Source organism: Muntiacus reevesi, chromosome 1 (assembly GCF_963930625.1).
Source record: "Muntiacus reevesi chromosome 1, mMunRee1.1, whole genome shotgun sequence".
In the NCBI taxonomy this organism is placed as follows: domain Eukaryota; kingdom Metazoa; phylum Chordata; class Mammalia; order Artiodactyla; family Cervidae; genus Muntiacus; species Muntiacus reevesi.
In genome coordinates this window covers 29016547-29033621 of record NC_089249.1, presented here as the reverse complement: position 1 = coordinate 29033621, position 17075 = coordinate 29016547, and the positions used below count along the sequence as shown (strand labels likewise).

General features: G+C 41.7%; 1 protein-coding gene across 1 annotated transcript in view; it reads left to right on the top strand.

Annotated features, from left to right (window-relative positions):
- The window catches only part of SSPN (sarcospan), a 44262-nt gene extending 31638 nt beyond the window's left edge, over positions 1 to 12624 (top strand). Inside the window, exons 2-3 of the mRNA XM_065940069.1 lie at positions 1717 to 1803; positions 8319 to 12624. Of these exons, the coding sequence (XP_065796141.1) occupies positions 1717 to 1803; positions 8319 to 8684 (453 nt within the window). The 3' untranslated portion in view covers positions 8685 to 12624. The remainder of the gene's footprint in view (positions 1 to 1716; positions 1804 to 8318) is intronic.
- Positions 12625 to 17075: the final 4451 nt, after the last annotated feature.

The window sequence follows — 17075 nt, the reverse complement described above, 5'->3', positions numbered from 1 at the left end:
AAATGTTGTGAAGTAATTGGCCTCCAACTAATAAAATAAAATAAAATAAAAAAAGATGACTTATGAAAAAAAAAAAATAACCTATGATAGAAAAGAACCTAAGAAAGAAATATATATATATATGTGTGTGTGTGTGACATCTGAAGCTAACACAACATTATAAATTAACTGTCCTTTGATTTTAAAAATTGTTTTAAACATTGATTATGTTTTATAAGCTGCCATGTCTCTTGCACCCTTCTTTCTGTCAGCTGCAGCCCCACTTTTTCCATCGCTGACACTCAAGAGCTTGAAGATAGCTATTTCTCCCATTCCACTGTCCACCCATCAGTCACACAATAGTCAAGATGTATAGATTTTACTTTCACTTCACCTTTCCTCTCACCTCTTTCTCTGACTTTGTCCACCACCCACTGGATGGATTAATCCTGCTTTTAGATTAGTAAAACAAGATTCTGATGTTTTCACCACCAAACCACCCAACACCCACTGCTCATTTTCCTGAAACAGGTCTTGAGAAATGTCATTCTCCTGATCAAAAGTGCTCAAGGGAGTCCCACTCTTTCCTAAATCAGTTCTACCTTCCCAGATTTTCCACCTACCTTTCCTGCTCTATATTTTGTTATTTCCACTGTGGATACATGTTTACCCTTCTTTCCACACACACTCCTGCATCTGTGCTTTCTTGCCTGGAAAATTATATGGACAGTGGAGCCTGGCTGGTCCGTGGAGTCGCAAAGAGTCGGACACAACTGAGCACTATCCACACACATGTTTATGACTTCACTTAATGTGATAATCTCTAGGTCCATGCTTATGGGATTTTGCAGGCAAGAATACTGGAGTGGGTTGCCATTTCCTTCTTCAGGGGATCTTCCTGACCCAGGGATTGCACCCGGGTCTCCTGCATTGCAGGCAGATTCTTTACTGTCTGAGGAGGGAGATAAATTAGAAGTTTGGGATTAGCAGATAAATACTATATATAAAATAGGTAAACAACACAGACCTACTGTATAGCACAAAGAACTATATCTGTGCCGTTGCCCATACTGTTTCACCCAAGCTACCTGATTTGAGGGCTGGTTCCAGCATTTACTGGCTTTGTGCTTCTGTTTCCTCAGTTATAATACAGGGATCATAATAGCACCTACTTCATAGGGTTTTGTCCTGATTACATGAAGAAATCCACACAAAGCTCTTAGAAGAGCCCCAGCCACAAAGTAAGTATCCAGTGACCGTTAGTGATCATTACTATTATCATCATCCCTTTCAAGAACCATTTCAAATCCACCTCTTTAGCAAAGGCTTTTTTAATTGCCCAACTCAATGTTGTTTTTTTCCTCTTTTTGTACTTCTCTGAATAGCATTTGACACAGAATGCCCTGCCTTAGAATAGTGTGCGCACTTATTGTGGCCTGGCCTGGACTATACAGCTCCCAAGGTTGAGGAAGTTTTGTTCATCATCGTATGCATTGAAGGACCTTGCATAGCTCCTGGCACATCAAAAGGGCTTAATAAATACTGGCTAAATTGAAATAAATTGACTTTCCTATTTTGAATACTCCATTCCACAAGCTGAGGAAAAATATCCCATAAAGATAAGCAAATGAAATGAGCACCTTGATAACAAGCATGTTACTGGTGAAAGACACAGAGATTGATGTCATTAGAAAGCTTGCCCTGATAACATCCTTTCATCCTTGTTCTTGGTTGCAGGTCTGCTTGGTGGCCTATCTCGGTTTGTTTATGCTTTGCGTCTCCTATCAAGTTGACGAACGGACATGTATCCAGTTTGCCATGAAAGTAAGCTGTCATTTTTCTTTCTCTTTTATCGTCACATAGAAAGAAACATGAGTACAAAAGCAAGGAGGACTTTTTAAGGGGTTGCATATCTGATTATTCTAGAAATTGGATTTTTAGGCAGGCCAAAAAATGTTTTAGGAGGACATTCATCCAGTCCCCAGAGGTAATGCAGATTTTTCTTCTTTTTTTTTTTTTTTGGTAAGTCTTAATTTCCATGAACTGGATTTGCCCAGAGCACATGAAGTCTGTCCTCCAATGCCCTTAAAAGGAATATCGAAAATTCGTCAGCTCAACAAAACACTTGGCTAAGGAAAAGATGTCTTAGATCAGTGCCCACTTTCCCATTTGGGTTTTTTTTTCTTTTTTTTTTTTTTCTTTCTTTCTTTTTTTTTTAGAATGCTTTAATAATGAAACAGTCTAAGTGCATTTCCGCTTGTAGGTGGGATCACTGAGACAGAGGCAAGTATATCGGGTGCACCCAAATGATCTGTGCCAAGAGTCTGAGGGCAAAGGTGGGAGACTGGGATATGCTTGGTGTAGCATATGTGTGTGTCTTTCCTGTGTGTGTCTTTTTCCTGTTAGAGACGGTGCATTTGGTTGGAGCCAGTTCAAGTACACAGCATTTTCACTGCACAGTAGAATCTGCTCCAAAGGGAAACACAGACACACCCTTTCAGAGTTTAGGGAGATAAACACCCCACTCAGCCATCAGAGTTAGTAGAAATTCAATTCCTACATTCTCTTTCAACTCCTGCAGCAGAGAACAAAAAGCTTTCTGTAATGGTGGTGGTGGTGGTTGTTTTTTTTCTTGGGGGGGGGGGTCCACTCACATTGTTTACTTTTCTTCTACAAGAAAACACATAAAAACTGGATACGCTTTTGTTCACTAAAATAAGAAAGCATAAGGCATAAGAGTAAGTTAACTATATCATTTGGAAATTATAAAAATGAAGAAAATAAGATGTCAGTATATTCTAGTATATTGACATAAAAAACAGTGTGCTGATACATACATATATGTATACATATTTAAGTCACACTGTAAAAGAATAACTAGTGAAGAAATATTCAAATTATTTTGACTAGCAAAAAAAAAAAAAAAACAAAATATATGGTATGATCATACAAAAATAAAAAAATAGCTCTTATGTACAGAGAAAAAAATAGTTTCTCTGAGTGGTGGGATTATAGATACATTTTGGTAGGTTTTTTCTTTAATTTTGAGGTGTTCTCCAATAGTTAGATGTAACTTTTCCAATTTAAAAATTGAATGCATGCTATTTTAAAAAGTGATAGAATTTTGGTGGATATGCCTCACATGGAAATTTTACTTTTTCTGTCTGGGGGTGTTCCTTAAAGAAGGCCAGACTAAGCAGACATCATCCCTGTTTACTTTTTGAGTAGAAGTCTGCATAAACTGCAGGGCTTAGTAATGGTTTTTTTCAAAGCCAGAAAGCCTAGTAAGAAATGATATGTTAAACCATGTGAATGTCACTCATCAGGTTAAAAGGGCTCTAAACTAGGTTCATCAATTTCTGTGAAACACCGTCATCTCCCTCTCCCCCATGATCTCAGGAGACAGTAGAGGCAACAGCATCATTTTCACAGAGGCCCCTAAAGCCTAAATGTTTTCACTTAAGGAGTAAGGACAAATAAATAAAAAAGGCATTGCTAGTGTCTGCCAGGTTGAGAAGTCCCCACTAGGAAGATCTCATTAGCTATCTTTTTTTTCCCACCTGTGACAGACATTGACAAATACAGAGACACTTGCTCTTCTCCTGAATGTGACCTTTAATGATGCTAGTTTTCAGCTCTCTAAGATGCCCGCTATGTTATCTTCAGGTCGAAAGTGAGCTTCAGTCAATCTCCCGGTTTTCCAAAGTCAAGACAGGTTACAGCCACACTACCCTGGGCTTCTCACATTGTTTAGAGGAGAGGGGATGAAACGCACCTTCCTGCGGTGTTTCTCATTAGCAAAACCATTTTAGTGATTGATATCCTGGCCACACTTTGGAGAGAATTTATTTCCTTGTGTTGAACGCCCAGATAGGCAGCACAAGCCATCCTCCGAGGGTGATGACAGCGCCTCTGTGCAGCGCGCGCGCACACACACACACACACACACACACACACCCACACACACACACAGCCCTCCCCTTTTCCTTACAGACAATAGCCACAGCAGCCTGTCTTTTCATCTCAAGCTAGCACAATCTTTTCCGGCGGCCCTTTGGCAGGCCCTGTGAGCATCCTTCCATTCTTCTCCCTGGACTCTGCTCCTGGGCTTGGGGGGCCATCCGGCCATGGATTGGGCCTCCTGCCTGTTCTCGTGGCTCTATTTTCTCGGGGCTCACCTTGATGGTTTTCAGAATCGTGTCCGGTTCATGTGCCTGCGGAAACACTCGGGAGGCACATTTCCCCACGAGGGTATTGGAGGCGCAATGGCCCGGTACCCACCGCCCTCCAGGAGGCCCCCGGGCTGCCGCCGTTTCCCCCTGCCCATCGAGGAGCAGAGGGGCCTTACCCTGCCTGCCACCCGGAGGATACTTAAATTGAAGCCGAACCGCCCTCCTCCCGAAGTAACTGAACGCTGAAGCGGCGGCCGGGTACCAATTAGAGGCGGCGAGCGCGGGGCCGCGGTTACATAAGTGCAGGGGGCGCCCGCCTCCGCCCGCTGCCCTGCGCCGGCCGCCGGCCTGTCACCCGCAAGACAGATGCGGCCGGAGCCGCGCTGCTAGCAAGATATATTTGCTGGCATTCCCAAGGTCATCGTAAACACTTTCATTGATAGTTTATTTGTGCCTTGTAGGTAAAACCAGCCACTTGATTTTAAATTACAGATTCTGACCCAGAAGCTTGTTGCTGTCGGCTGAGTTGAAAGCCGCGAAGGAAAAATGCTATAGCGCTGCAGAAGTGGCCCATAGGTTTTGGCCGATCAAGTCTATATTTATGTGTTGAAATGGAGAAGAAACTTGATGCTGTGGCTCACTCTTGTTTACTTGGCCCGATGCTTTTCTGCAGTGGGAGAAGCAGAATCACCATGTGTGAGCTAGTGCACCAATGAAAATGTATTCTTATTTAAAGGAGCGGAGGGGCATGGCTTTCATTGGTGCTCTTGAGGCTTTTAGCATATTTAAGATACTCGATTCAGTTCAGTTCAGTTCTCGGTTAAAACTGAGAGATTACTCCGTATTTGTGTAAATATTTACATCTTTTATACAAGCCAAGTATGTGTTGTTACTCTCACATGACATAGAAGACGAAGTCAGTAGGATTGATATCCTGAAAGTCCTGAGAACAGGCAGCTCTTTCCGCGTCTGCTAATGTGTTTATTTCACACATACTTAAATAGTGCTACTGCGTACCAGTCACTGTTCTAAGCCCTGTACATATATCAACTCTTTGGATCCTTAGAGTCATGCTGTGAAGCCAGTGTTAGATGAAGAAGCAGAGGGACACATGGGATTGATTAATTTGCCCAAGGTTCATAGTTAAGGGGGGAGAACCAGGATTCTAACCCAGGCTGTCTGGCTCCCCAGCACATGCCTGGAATCCTCATCCAGCCCTGCTGCGCACTTGCTAAATGTCTTGGCAAACCTTTTGATCTTTAGGCCAAAAAATTCTCTTTTAAAAAGAGACAAAACTCTCATTTCAGCAAATGGATTTTCATAATGGTTATAAGAACATATTTTTTTTTTTTGCAACAATTTGACTAACTTACAGATCAAGACTAAGGGATTATTGTCATTGTTTCAAGATAATGCATCAGTGGATGCTCTAGAAATTCTCTAAGGATATATGTGTGTGGGGGGGGCGGTGTTTTGACAAGACTTCCTTAGTGCCATCCATTGATGACAATAAAATGTGTAAAGAATACTCTAGTTGGGGCCTTTCTAAAGAAGCAGATGACTCTCAGGTAGGAAATTATTCCTTTAATTTAAGCCTTCTCTGCTGGTAGAGTCTTTGCTGTATCCATGTTCTCAGAGCCATTTGTTCCCAGTCCCCTGCGCCTGCCCTGGAGACGCAGCTTTCAGCAGCAGGTACACGCCACGTGGCCAGCACGAGTTAGTCTGGTCCTTGGCATCAAGGGTTTGAAGTCAGTTGTCAAGCCTGAATATTTCAAAACAACCCACAATGTTTCAGATATTCTGCCTCAATGACCCCACAAAATAAATCCATACTTTTTAACCTATTTTTGTAGAAAATATGCCCACTGAAAATTTGGGGAGACAGGCAGAACCAAGGCCATGCATTCAATATTACAAATCAAATAGTTCCTCTTAATTTTTATTAAAATAGTGCCACTGTGTGTGCTTGTGGTTCCCTTCCTCCAAGAGAGATTAAACATGTTGTGCATAGGTTAGCCTTGTTATGTCCCTGAGATAGAAGTTTCTATAAACTGTGTCACATGTGAAGAAACGTGGGTTATATGTGACAATCCTTCATATGATTTGAAATGAAAAAAAAGGAGTGTGTGTTTAAGATGTTTTTGTTGAGAAGATCCAAAGAACCCCTGCATTATTTGCTCCTGCAGCCACATGAAGTCCACGTGGCTTTAACCGGGGTCTTTTCTCTTCTTGTGTCTGCAGTGAAGCATCCAAGTAAGCTAGATCCATGCACAGAGCCCCAACAAACACACACACACACACACACACACACACACACACACCCCACACACACACACATACACACCCAACACCACATACCCCACTCAAGAAGGAAAAAATAAATTTTGAAGTATTCTATATTTAAGACTTGAAATTGTCCCTGTGTGGAAAATCACTTATCTGTAGGACTTATGTGCATGTATTTTATAATCTTTTTTTTTTTTTTGTATTTTATAATCTTACGTGTATATTTTTATTTTGAGTTGCATTTACTTAGAGGTGGGGGGAGGGCATGATCTTTTCAGAGCAATTTTTTAATGGGAGGATAATTGCTTTACGATGTTGTGTTGGTTTCTACCATACAATGGAAATCAGTCATTTTATATATATATACACATATATATATATACTTTTGCCTGGAGAATTCCATGGACAGAGGAGCCTGGCGGGCTATACAGTCCATGGGGTCACAAAGAGTCGGACACGACTGAGCCACTAACACTTTCAAAGATATATATATATATGTATATGTGTCTATAAATCCCTCCTCCCTCTTGAGATTCCCTCCCCCTCCTTCAGATCAACTTTAATCCGAACCTGGACTGGATGTGCCTGATCTTCCTTTGAGGAGTTCACATTCACCAGAACTGCTCTATGAGCACCTTTTGACTATAGGTGTGTAACTCTTACACTAAGAACTTAGTTCAGTACACCAGTGCCAATAGCTGGGGACTCTGTTCCTTACCTAGATCCTCAGTAGGCTGAACCATTAAGAGGAAGGATTCCAGTAGGGAAGTCCAATCACAAGAAGATTTCTTGTTCTATAAAATGATTTATATACCAGTCACATCAACAAACATTCACAATTTCATGATCAAAATATTTCAGGTTTAGGGTAAATGTCTGAGTTGTTCAGGGATTCCACGGTTCTTTAATAGCAGAGTTAGAACTTTCACCAGACTTTTCAATTCCAAGGCTAACACGTAGGCTAATGGTGTTTAGAACCTTGGTGACCATTTACAGCTTATTTTTATGCTCAGAAACGACATGGTTATAGGTGGTCTTGAGATGAGATTTACAGATGATGAAGCTAACATTGAGTAACCTACTTTCTGGAGCTTTATCTTTTTTTCTCACCAATGTCTGATTGGGGATCTTGGCATTCATGGACAGAGTTTGGCAACCACTCCATTAAGCATGCTTCCCAGGTGATGCTAGTGGTAAAGAACCCGCTTGCCAGTGCAGGAGATGTAAGAGACCTGGATTCAATCCCTGGGTCGGGCAGATCTCCTGGAGAAGGAAATGGCAACCCACTCCAGTATTCTAGCCTGGAGAATCCCATGGACAGAAGAGTCTGGCGGGCTACAGTCCATGGGGTTGCAAAGAGTCAGACACGACTGAAGTAACTTAGCACATACACAAGCTACTGGACATAGTTTCTTGTTTTTTTATTAACACATGTTGTTAGCTGACCAATCATTGCCAGTTTTGGCCAACACAGTGTTTACATCGCAGAAACTTGTTCTCCACTTCTAATGTTGTTGTAGTCTTTATATCATCAATCATTAAGGTCAAAACAAGCACAGTTTGTCCTTCAGGGATGGCTCTTGTGTTTGGGATTCATCTAAGCTGCCTGCTACACCCACACACAAACATCCCCAGATCAATCTCAAACTGTTGGCTCGACTCATGAAAGCACCCTCCATCTGTACGACAAATGAGAAGACCATCAGATTTCCAGGAAGTCTCACTAACAGTCCATAAGGAGCCATTGTCATGTCTTGGGCACCACGTTTCTGAGGATGGAGGGGGAGCTCCCTAGGAGAGAAGAAGTCTTCTGTATTAGCTTTGGCGGTAGTCGTCCAGCACCCTCTGTAACTGGAAAGCCTTTCTTCTGCTTTCTTGCAGCTCTTGTACTTTGTCCTGAGTGCCCTTGGCCTGACGGTCTGCGTGTTGGCCGTGGCGTTCGCCGCTCACCACTATGCCCAGCTTGCACAGTTTACCTGCGGAAGCGCGTTCGACTCCTGCCAGTGCAAGCTGCCCGCCTCCGAGCCCCTCAGCAGGACCTTTGTGTACCGGGATGTGACCGACTGTACCAGCATCACTGGCACTTTCAAACTGTTCCTCCTCATCCAGATGATTCTGAACTTGGTCTGTGGCTTGGTGTGCTTGTTGGCCTGCTTTGTGATGTGGAAGCACAGGTACCAGGTCTTTTATGTGGGTGTCAGGATGTGCTCCGGGACAGCTTCCGAAGGTCAGCAGCAAAAGGTCTAACATTCTTGCTCAAAGGTGGAAGAGAAAACAGCAGCCTGACTGAGGTTTTTTTTTTTAAAGAAGAGAAAGGAAAGGAAGGAAGAAAAACTTTTGACAGTAATCAGTATTCACCATTCTAAATGAATATTTTTCTATTTTTCAGGAAATGAAAGAGCATTTTTTTCAGGTTTCCATAGTATTTTTTTAAATAAATTCTTAAGATTTAAATTGACTTTGAGATGTTTAAAAAAAAAAATCAAAACCACAGAACAGAGAGAGAAAGGTATAGATCTACCTTTAGAGTCTGGAGTCTATTCTTAATACTCTTGTATCTATTACTTATATAATCTTTCCTGTTAGTCCAGCTTGATTAGGACAGTTTCAGGCCCACTTGCTAAATTTTCTAGAATCTTCCTCCAGCCCCTCACCCTTCCTGCTGTGATTGTCACTACACTTTAGAGGAAGGCAGGAGGCAGGACCTAGGGGAGAACTGAACAGCCAGGCTGACTCTCTCTGTTCTATTTTCCCTGGTAGAGATGTCTCCAAGGCATGAAAACAGCCTAAAAGAGCAGAGTAGAAAAGGAAGAGACTTTATAAAAAGGCTAAATAATTACAAACACCTGGGCTGGGGCGGCCTTTCTCCTCCGCTCCCTCAGTTTGGGTCTGTAAGCAGATGACTTAGTGAATGCTTTGGATGATTGTCTGCTTCTCAATAATTGAAAGTTGGTGGTAGCTATATTCTTAATGGGGCTTCCCTGATGTAGAAGGCTTAAAAATAATTACATTATGCTTCTATTCTGTCATCTAAAACAAATCATTAAAACTAATTTCTAGCTAATTGTTAATTATAACGATGCTCAGAAGTCTATTTAATGAGCTCTGGCTGTACTTACGTAGCACCATCGGTATTAGGAGAAATTACTCATGAGAGAGGAGGCTCAATGATTCTTCCTTCTGAAAGCCAAACTTTGCAAGGGAGAAAAAAAAATTTTTTTTTTTATTAATAGCTCAGGTTAAAAATACTCATTTAAATAAAAACAAGAGCATTTGTAATGGGGAATGTTTATACAAATAGCACATTTGTGATGTTTTATAAAGTTTCTCTCTTGGCAGCTAAGTACTTTTGAGGAAGATTAGGTAATGCTGATGTGTTCTATTCACGAAACTCTATTTGATATGTAATCCTATTGTTGATTTGTATGCACAAACAACTAGAGCCTTAAACTAATATTTTGAGGTCCTTGTTTGAACACTGGGCCATTGACTTGGAGGGTAGTTTTTGGTTTTGTTTTGTTTTGAAGTGACTTACTTAAGAGTACAAGGACACTCTGGTTGGAGACTTTCCTCCCTAATTATTGTTCTCATTGAAATTGGAACAATATCAATGTTTTAGGAAAGGAACGCAGATGCAAATTCATGTAGCATAAGTGTTCCCAAGAACTTTCTCTATTAGGCTGCTTTGTTGAAAGCAGAAACTCAAGATAATAATTGAGCTTAATTTGCTTCCTTCTCCGCATTGCCTATAGATATATTTTACTAATAATTAAATCCTACCCTTAAAAAACAATTTCCGTTGTTTGCCTTAAAAGGCATTTGAATAATTCCACTGATTGTGACAGAAGTGTCAATCATTACATACTATAAATATAAAAAAAAACCCGGGAAATATTAAGTTGGTTGGAGGATTGTAAATACAGATTATGCCCTCCAGATAAAACACTTGATTAACAGATGTTAAAACCTTTTTATGTATTGACTTGTTTTAAAAATGACCTTCCTACATACTAGCTCAGGCCAAAAATGCACATTTGGGGGCTTAGTGGATGACTTGAGAGCAGAGGTTTAATCATGCACAAAAATTACATCACCACAACACCAAGCCTCTTGGTGACAACCTGAAAAATACTTTGTGCCCTGTTTTTAAAAAATTCCAATAACTGAGTCCATTTTTTATTTTGATAGTTTCCTACAAAAGAAAATGACTGGTACTCTGTGGGCTCTTTTTTAAAAAGTAAGAAACCAGTACTTTAATGCTAATTACTGTGAATAAGGCACCCTTGGAAGCACACTCTGAATACCTTAAAAACTTTTTTATGGCAAACACTACAAATTTTTCTATCAGAAAATTAAATCCTACACAACACTAAGGTGCTCCATGCTTTACAGGCAACTCACAGGGTATTTCAAATGGTAGAATAACTCTAGGTTATGTGCTTCCTTTTTTAAAAATAATGCAGCCAGTAAGAACTGACATAATGATAAACTTGATAATAATCAGGAGACATATATATATATATATGATGTAGGGCTTCCCAGGTGGTTCAGTGGTAAAGGATCTGCATGCCAATTCAGGAAACACAGAAGACATAGGTTCAATCCCTGGGTTGGGAAGATTCTTTGGAGAGGGAAATGGTAACCCACTCCAGTATTCTTGCCTGGAGAATTCCATGGATAGAGGAGCCTGGCGGGCTATAGTCCATGGGGTCACAAAGAGTCAGACATGACTGAGTGACTGATCACACACACATATATGTTGTATATATAATGAGGATTTTGCTATTGTGTGACTGAATCATTCTGAAATCCCTAAAGAAAGAAAAAAAATTGTTAAGTGAAAGAATAAAAAATAAAATGAAAAAAATTAAAAAGGAAAGAAGGAAGATTTCTATGCTGCAAACTCACTGTGTATTGATACATGTGAGAATTGTGTTGCATGAATAACAAACTGCTTTGGGCTGAACTTGAAGTATTTTGAGGTTGTGTTTTGCAAATATTGAAGTTACAGTAATGGCAACAGAAAAGGAACAGATACAGAGCTTTACACTTAGCAAAATGTTACATTTAAAATCTGACAAGGAGCCAAGATGGTGACTGTCTCTTCTAAACCATGAAACAGTAAGATTTGCGCAATCCTCCTCCTCTCCCACCTCCTTCAGGAGAATTAAATGAATCAAGACTTTGAAAAGAGGGGGAACAGCCAGGACTTGGCAGCACTTGAAATAGGAGGAATACAGCAGCCTAAATATGCAGACTTTGTAACCAAGCCCACCCGAGATCGGTCTGTGCTTTCACGTGACCACCATCTGTGCCTCCCTCGCTCCATCCAAATTTGTGTAGGCAGCTCCTTGGAGCCATTCCTAAAAATATAGCTACACCAGGCCCTGGAAACTGTAGTCAAGTAACAGGCCTAAGTTTTTTCCCTCCTCGAATTAAACCTCCATTAGATCTCTTTTGAAGGACCTTTCAGCTGCAGGCATCAGTGTGTTCTGACAGCGAGACACGTTATATGTGTGTTTTCTATTTGTATCCAGGACATCAGGATCTGTTCATCTTCTTGCACTTCCTCTCTTGCACGCAGTATATCTGGACTATGTTTATAGATCTGTTTAGTAAAGGGTGGGATAGAGGATATCCAAGGGAGTTTCCAAGGGGCAGAGATGAATCAGTTAACGATAATCAGAAATGAACTTAAAAGTTGGCTTGAAAAAACAATCACGTCCTATCATGACACATACCTTTACATTTTCTAGCTCCTGTCGCTGAACTGTTGCTGTGTGGCCATACATTTCTATAAATCCTGCTGACTCAGTTCTCACTGTACTCAAAAGAACTCGATCATGTGTTTAGATGTACGTGTATTCAGGGTAGTGTTACAAAGTGCGGATGGCCACATATACTGACTCACAGTGGAAACATTCATTTGGAGAAAGCCTCAGTGGCTCAGCCTGTGAAATGAGCCTGTGATTGGTTCTTCTAATTGTCTAGTATTTTATTATCTCAAAGAATTAGTCCCTTTGAAAACATTGGTCTGTACTTTGGTGCTGCGGTTTTGTTCTTCTGGCATTGAGGGTATAGTGATTAGAAAACAAAGTATATCTTACATGTTTGAGGTGGTTGTTTTTGAGAGGGTGTGTATAATGTAGATTTTCTTTGTTAATAAAATTTTCATAATCTCTGAAAATGTTGTGTTTGAATGTGTTTTAAAGTGATGGTACGTTGCACATGAACTAGTTTACATAAAATCTCTCAACTTAGTGTTTACATCAAAAATCTGGGTTTAAAAGAGTAGACAAGCACCAATATGAACTTTGACTCCAGTGTTCTTTTGGTACACTACATCCACTGTCAAAGTCGAGGTTGTAAATTCTCTCCAGGCAAAGGGAGTTGAAAAAAATTTTTTGCAAAAGATACTTGGAATGCTGATCTTCATTTATACATATAAATGTTAAGTAGCATGCATGCTCAGTTGTGTCCAACTCTTCTGACCCCATGAACTATAGCCCGTCAGGCTCCTCTAACTATGGGATTTTCCAGCGAGAATACTGCAGTGGGTTGCCTTTTCTTTCTCCAAAGGATCTTCCTGACCCAGGGATTGAACCCACATCTCCTCCTGCTTCTGCATTGGCAGGCAGATTCTTTACCACTGAGTCATGTAGGAAGCTCCAAGTTTGGCCTAAAAGAATGGGATACATGTCGAGTATTATATGCTCAATCATACTCAACACTGGATTATGCATAAAAACAGACAGCCTATTCCATTTCAAACCTGAAAACAAGGGTTCCTTCTTATCAACTCAGAGGCAATTTAAATAGTTGATTAAACTGTAAAATGCTAGTTCAGCTTGTAGAATGCCAGAGGAAAGGGGTAACAGGACACACGCTCTGAGCTGGACTTGCTATCCTTAGTCCTACGACTGCAAGTCCTAGGGTTAGGAATCTGACTGTCACTTTCTGGCTGTGTGACTTTGGACAAACGGTTTAGTTTTGTTTCTTCACCTATAAAGTGGAGAAAAACATAACTGCCTCACAGAGTCATGGGACAGGTTAGATGAAATAATAGCACTTTGCAAAGTGGCTCATAGAAGGGGCTTGGTTAATATTTGGTTTCCTCCTTCCTTGCATGCATGCATGCTAAGTCATTTCAGTCATATCCAACTCTTTGCAACCCCATCGATTGCACCATCCAAGGTGGCACTGGTCGTAAAGAACCTGCCTGATAATGAGGAGATGTTAAGAGATGTGAGTTTGATCCCTGGGTCAGGAAGATTCCCTGGAGGAGGAAATGGCAACACACTCCAGTGTTCTTGCCTGGAAAATCCCATGGACAGAGGCGCCTGATGGACTGCAGTCCATAGGGCATCAAAGAGTCAGACACGACTGAAGCACTTAGCATGCACGACTGTGGCCTGCCTGGCTTCTCTGTTCATGGCGTTTTCCAGGCATGAATCCTGGAGTGGGTTGCCATTTCCTCCTACAGGGTATCTTCCTAACTCAGGGATCGAGCCTGTATCTCTTACGTCTCCTGCATTGGCAGGTGGGTTCTTTAACACTAGTTCGTTAACACTTCCTTTTAATAAGCCAGGAACAATATCAAATGGGCCTCAAACAGAAATTCTGCTTTTAAAATAAGACAGTACCAGTTCTTACTCATGATGTGCATGGAATCGTTTGCTGGTGGGATCCCTATTTGTTGGTTTACATACCTGGATATGTCATCTTCTCTCAACTCTTCTCTCTGGCAGAAGTAGAAACTGAGACATTTCTCCTGATTTTCATAGCCTTTGGAATTTTATGTAACAGAAGCTTGTTTAACCCCAACTCTTAAAGTGTAACTTTATCAAACATTGGTATTATACATTATCACTCTACTGCTTATTAGGTTGTAACATACAATCCCTCATTTATTTAAAAACCAACCATCGAACACCTTTAATATGCTTGATTCTGTGGATTGCTGATTCTCATTCAAGGATCATAAAAGGTTTTATTTTTGTGTACAGTCAGAAAATACCAGAGAATCTCCAGGCTGGATAGGAAAACATTCATATAAATCTTTATACTTGTGGTGAATTTAATTATTAAAATCCTACAGCCAAAAATCTACTTTTTCTCTTGATAGAGTCTATTTATCTTTGTACTTCAGGACAAATTATTATAAATTGTTTTTTTACTTGACAGATTCATGTTTTATAAGTTAGTGTTTATGAAGTACAGGACTAATGTCAGTTACTGCCCATTGGAAATTCAGATTGTAAGTGAATGAGAATAAAACTAATGTGTGGGGATGCCAACTTGGAGACAATATTTCATTCTCCTATTTCTTTCTAACATATATACACACACAAACATGCTTATTCAGGTTTCCCTGGTAGCTCAGCTAGTAAAGAATCTGCCTGCAATGCAGGAAACCCCAGTTCAATTCCTGGGTAGGGAAGATCCCCTGGAGAAGGGATAGCTGCCCACTCCAGTATTCTTGGGCTTCCCTGGTGGCTGACAGTAAAGAATCTGCCTGCGATGAGGGAGACCTGGGTTTGGAAGATCCCCTGGTGGAGGGCATGGCTACCCACTCCAGCATTCTTGCCTGGAGAGTTCTATGGACAAAGGAGCCTGGCGGGCTACAGTCCATGGGGTTGCAAAGAGTCGGACATGACTGAACAACTTAGCAGACAGATGAGCATATTTATTGATTCTTCCCAAAGCCTGGGTTCTTAGAGGAAGTCTTTTTCTGTTTGGAAAGGTCATTAGAAAGATCCTTTAATCAAAGAGATGAGGGATATACACTCAGGTTTATTTTGGGGGAAAAACAGATACTAGGGCAATAATTCAAATTATTGAATTACTTCAATTCAATTGAATTGATTTCAACTGAGAATGAAGCCTTTTGATTAACAAGACCCGCTAACTGGGGCAAGGGAGGAAGATGGGATGACTTGTGGGACTTGTGCTGGTCCTTCCTCTTCCACATGAGTCCTGCTGGAGAGGGAGGTAGGGGTCCCCGAGATGCTGCTGCCAGGAGTTTCAGAGGAGGCTTGGACAGTGCCCGGAGAGGGGCTGAACAGTGAGAGGCCAAGGGCACTTTGGGGTCTCTGAACCACGACACCTGGGAGACACCTCTCTCTGGGTGGGGTGCTCTGTCTACTCGGACTTTCTACTCAGACCCTTCTCCCCAGAAGCTTAGTGTATTGTCTTCCCATCTGGGTGTGCTTGTAGAGAGCAAGAGGATTACTCTCAAGGACCAAAGAAGCAATGGTTCTTGTGACCGGAGAAGATGACTGTAATCTTACGATTCGTCTCCCAATATCTTCCCAGCTGCTGCTGCTGCTAAGTTGCTTCAGTCATGTCTAACTCTTTGTGACCCTATGGACTGTAGCCCACCAGGCTCCTCAGTCCATGGGATTCTCCAGGCAAGAATACTGGAATGGGTTGCCATGCCCTCCTCCAGGGAATCTTCCTGACCCAGGGATCGAACCCACATATCTTATGTCTCTTGCATTGGCAGACGTGTTCTTAACCATTAGCGTCACCTGGGAAGCCCACATCTTCCAAGGCCCATGTTTAATAGACTGTTAGTACCTAGGGAGGATGTGAAAGTGGTGTGCCAGCAGAGTGAACTGTCAGTAGTAGAGGAACCAGAGTCTGAACATTATGGGATTAAAGTTCTCACCAGCCTCAGTGGATTATGTTTACTTCTCTTTCCCTCAGGATAGAATTCACATATTCTTACAAAGTAAGAGGCAATGTTCCCTCAGATACTTTTATGGGCAAGAGTGGATTTCCGATTTTTTATTACTTTTTTTTCTTAGATTGCAATAAAAGTGACCAAAGGATGGTTATACAACTGAAAGGAGAGAGCGCATTTATGTATTTTACTGTAGAGAAGTTCACACTGTGGACATTGAGCTTGGCTATGTATCCAGCAGCTGGAAGCTTGTCCTTGGACAGACGTAGCGAGGAGAGACACCTTGAGTGTATCTGGGCCCTGGATGAGGGGGCTGTGAGAAAGAAGCTGGGTTCCACTTGGCCCAGCTTGGCTTAGAGTAAGCCCAGCCATCCTGGCACAACCCTCGCAGTGCCAGATTTTGAAGACTTTGAAGTTGACCTGACAACTCTAGGTCAAATGTCTAAGAAGATCACCTCTACTTCTGAGATGTTTATCTCTCTCCTGGGCTCTCTACTCTTCCAGAGAAGAGAGAGCTCCCCACCCCCATCCCATTCCACAGCCAAACCTGCCCCTCCTCCATGTCCTGGCCCATGCCCGTGAGGCTCAACGAAGGTGTTGTTCACTCTGGTGCAGGGTGCAGGGTTGGGTCAAGACCTTGAAACAGCTGTTGTTCAGTGACCCCATAGACTGCAGCTCACCAGACTTCCCTATGCTTCACCACCTTCCAGAGTTTGCTCAAACTCATGCCCATTGAGTCAGTGATGCCATCTGATCATCCCATCCTCTGTCGCCCCCTTCTCCTCCTGCCCTACATCTTTCCCAGCATCAGGGTCTTTCCCAATGAGTTGACTCTTGACATCAGGCGGCCAGAGTAATGAAGCTTCAGTTTCAGCAACAATCCTTCCAACGAATATTAAGGGTTGATATTCAGGTTTGATTTCCTTTAAACACAGAGACCTGAAAGTATGGTT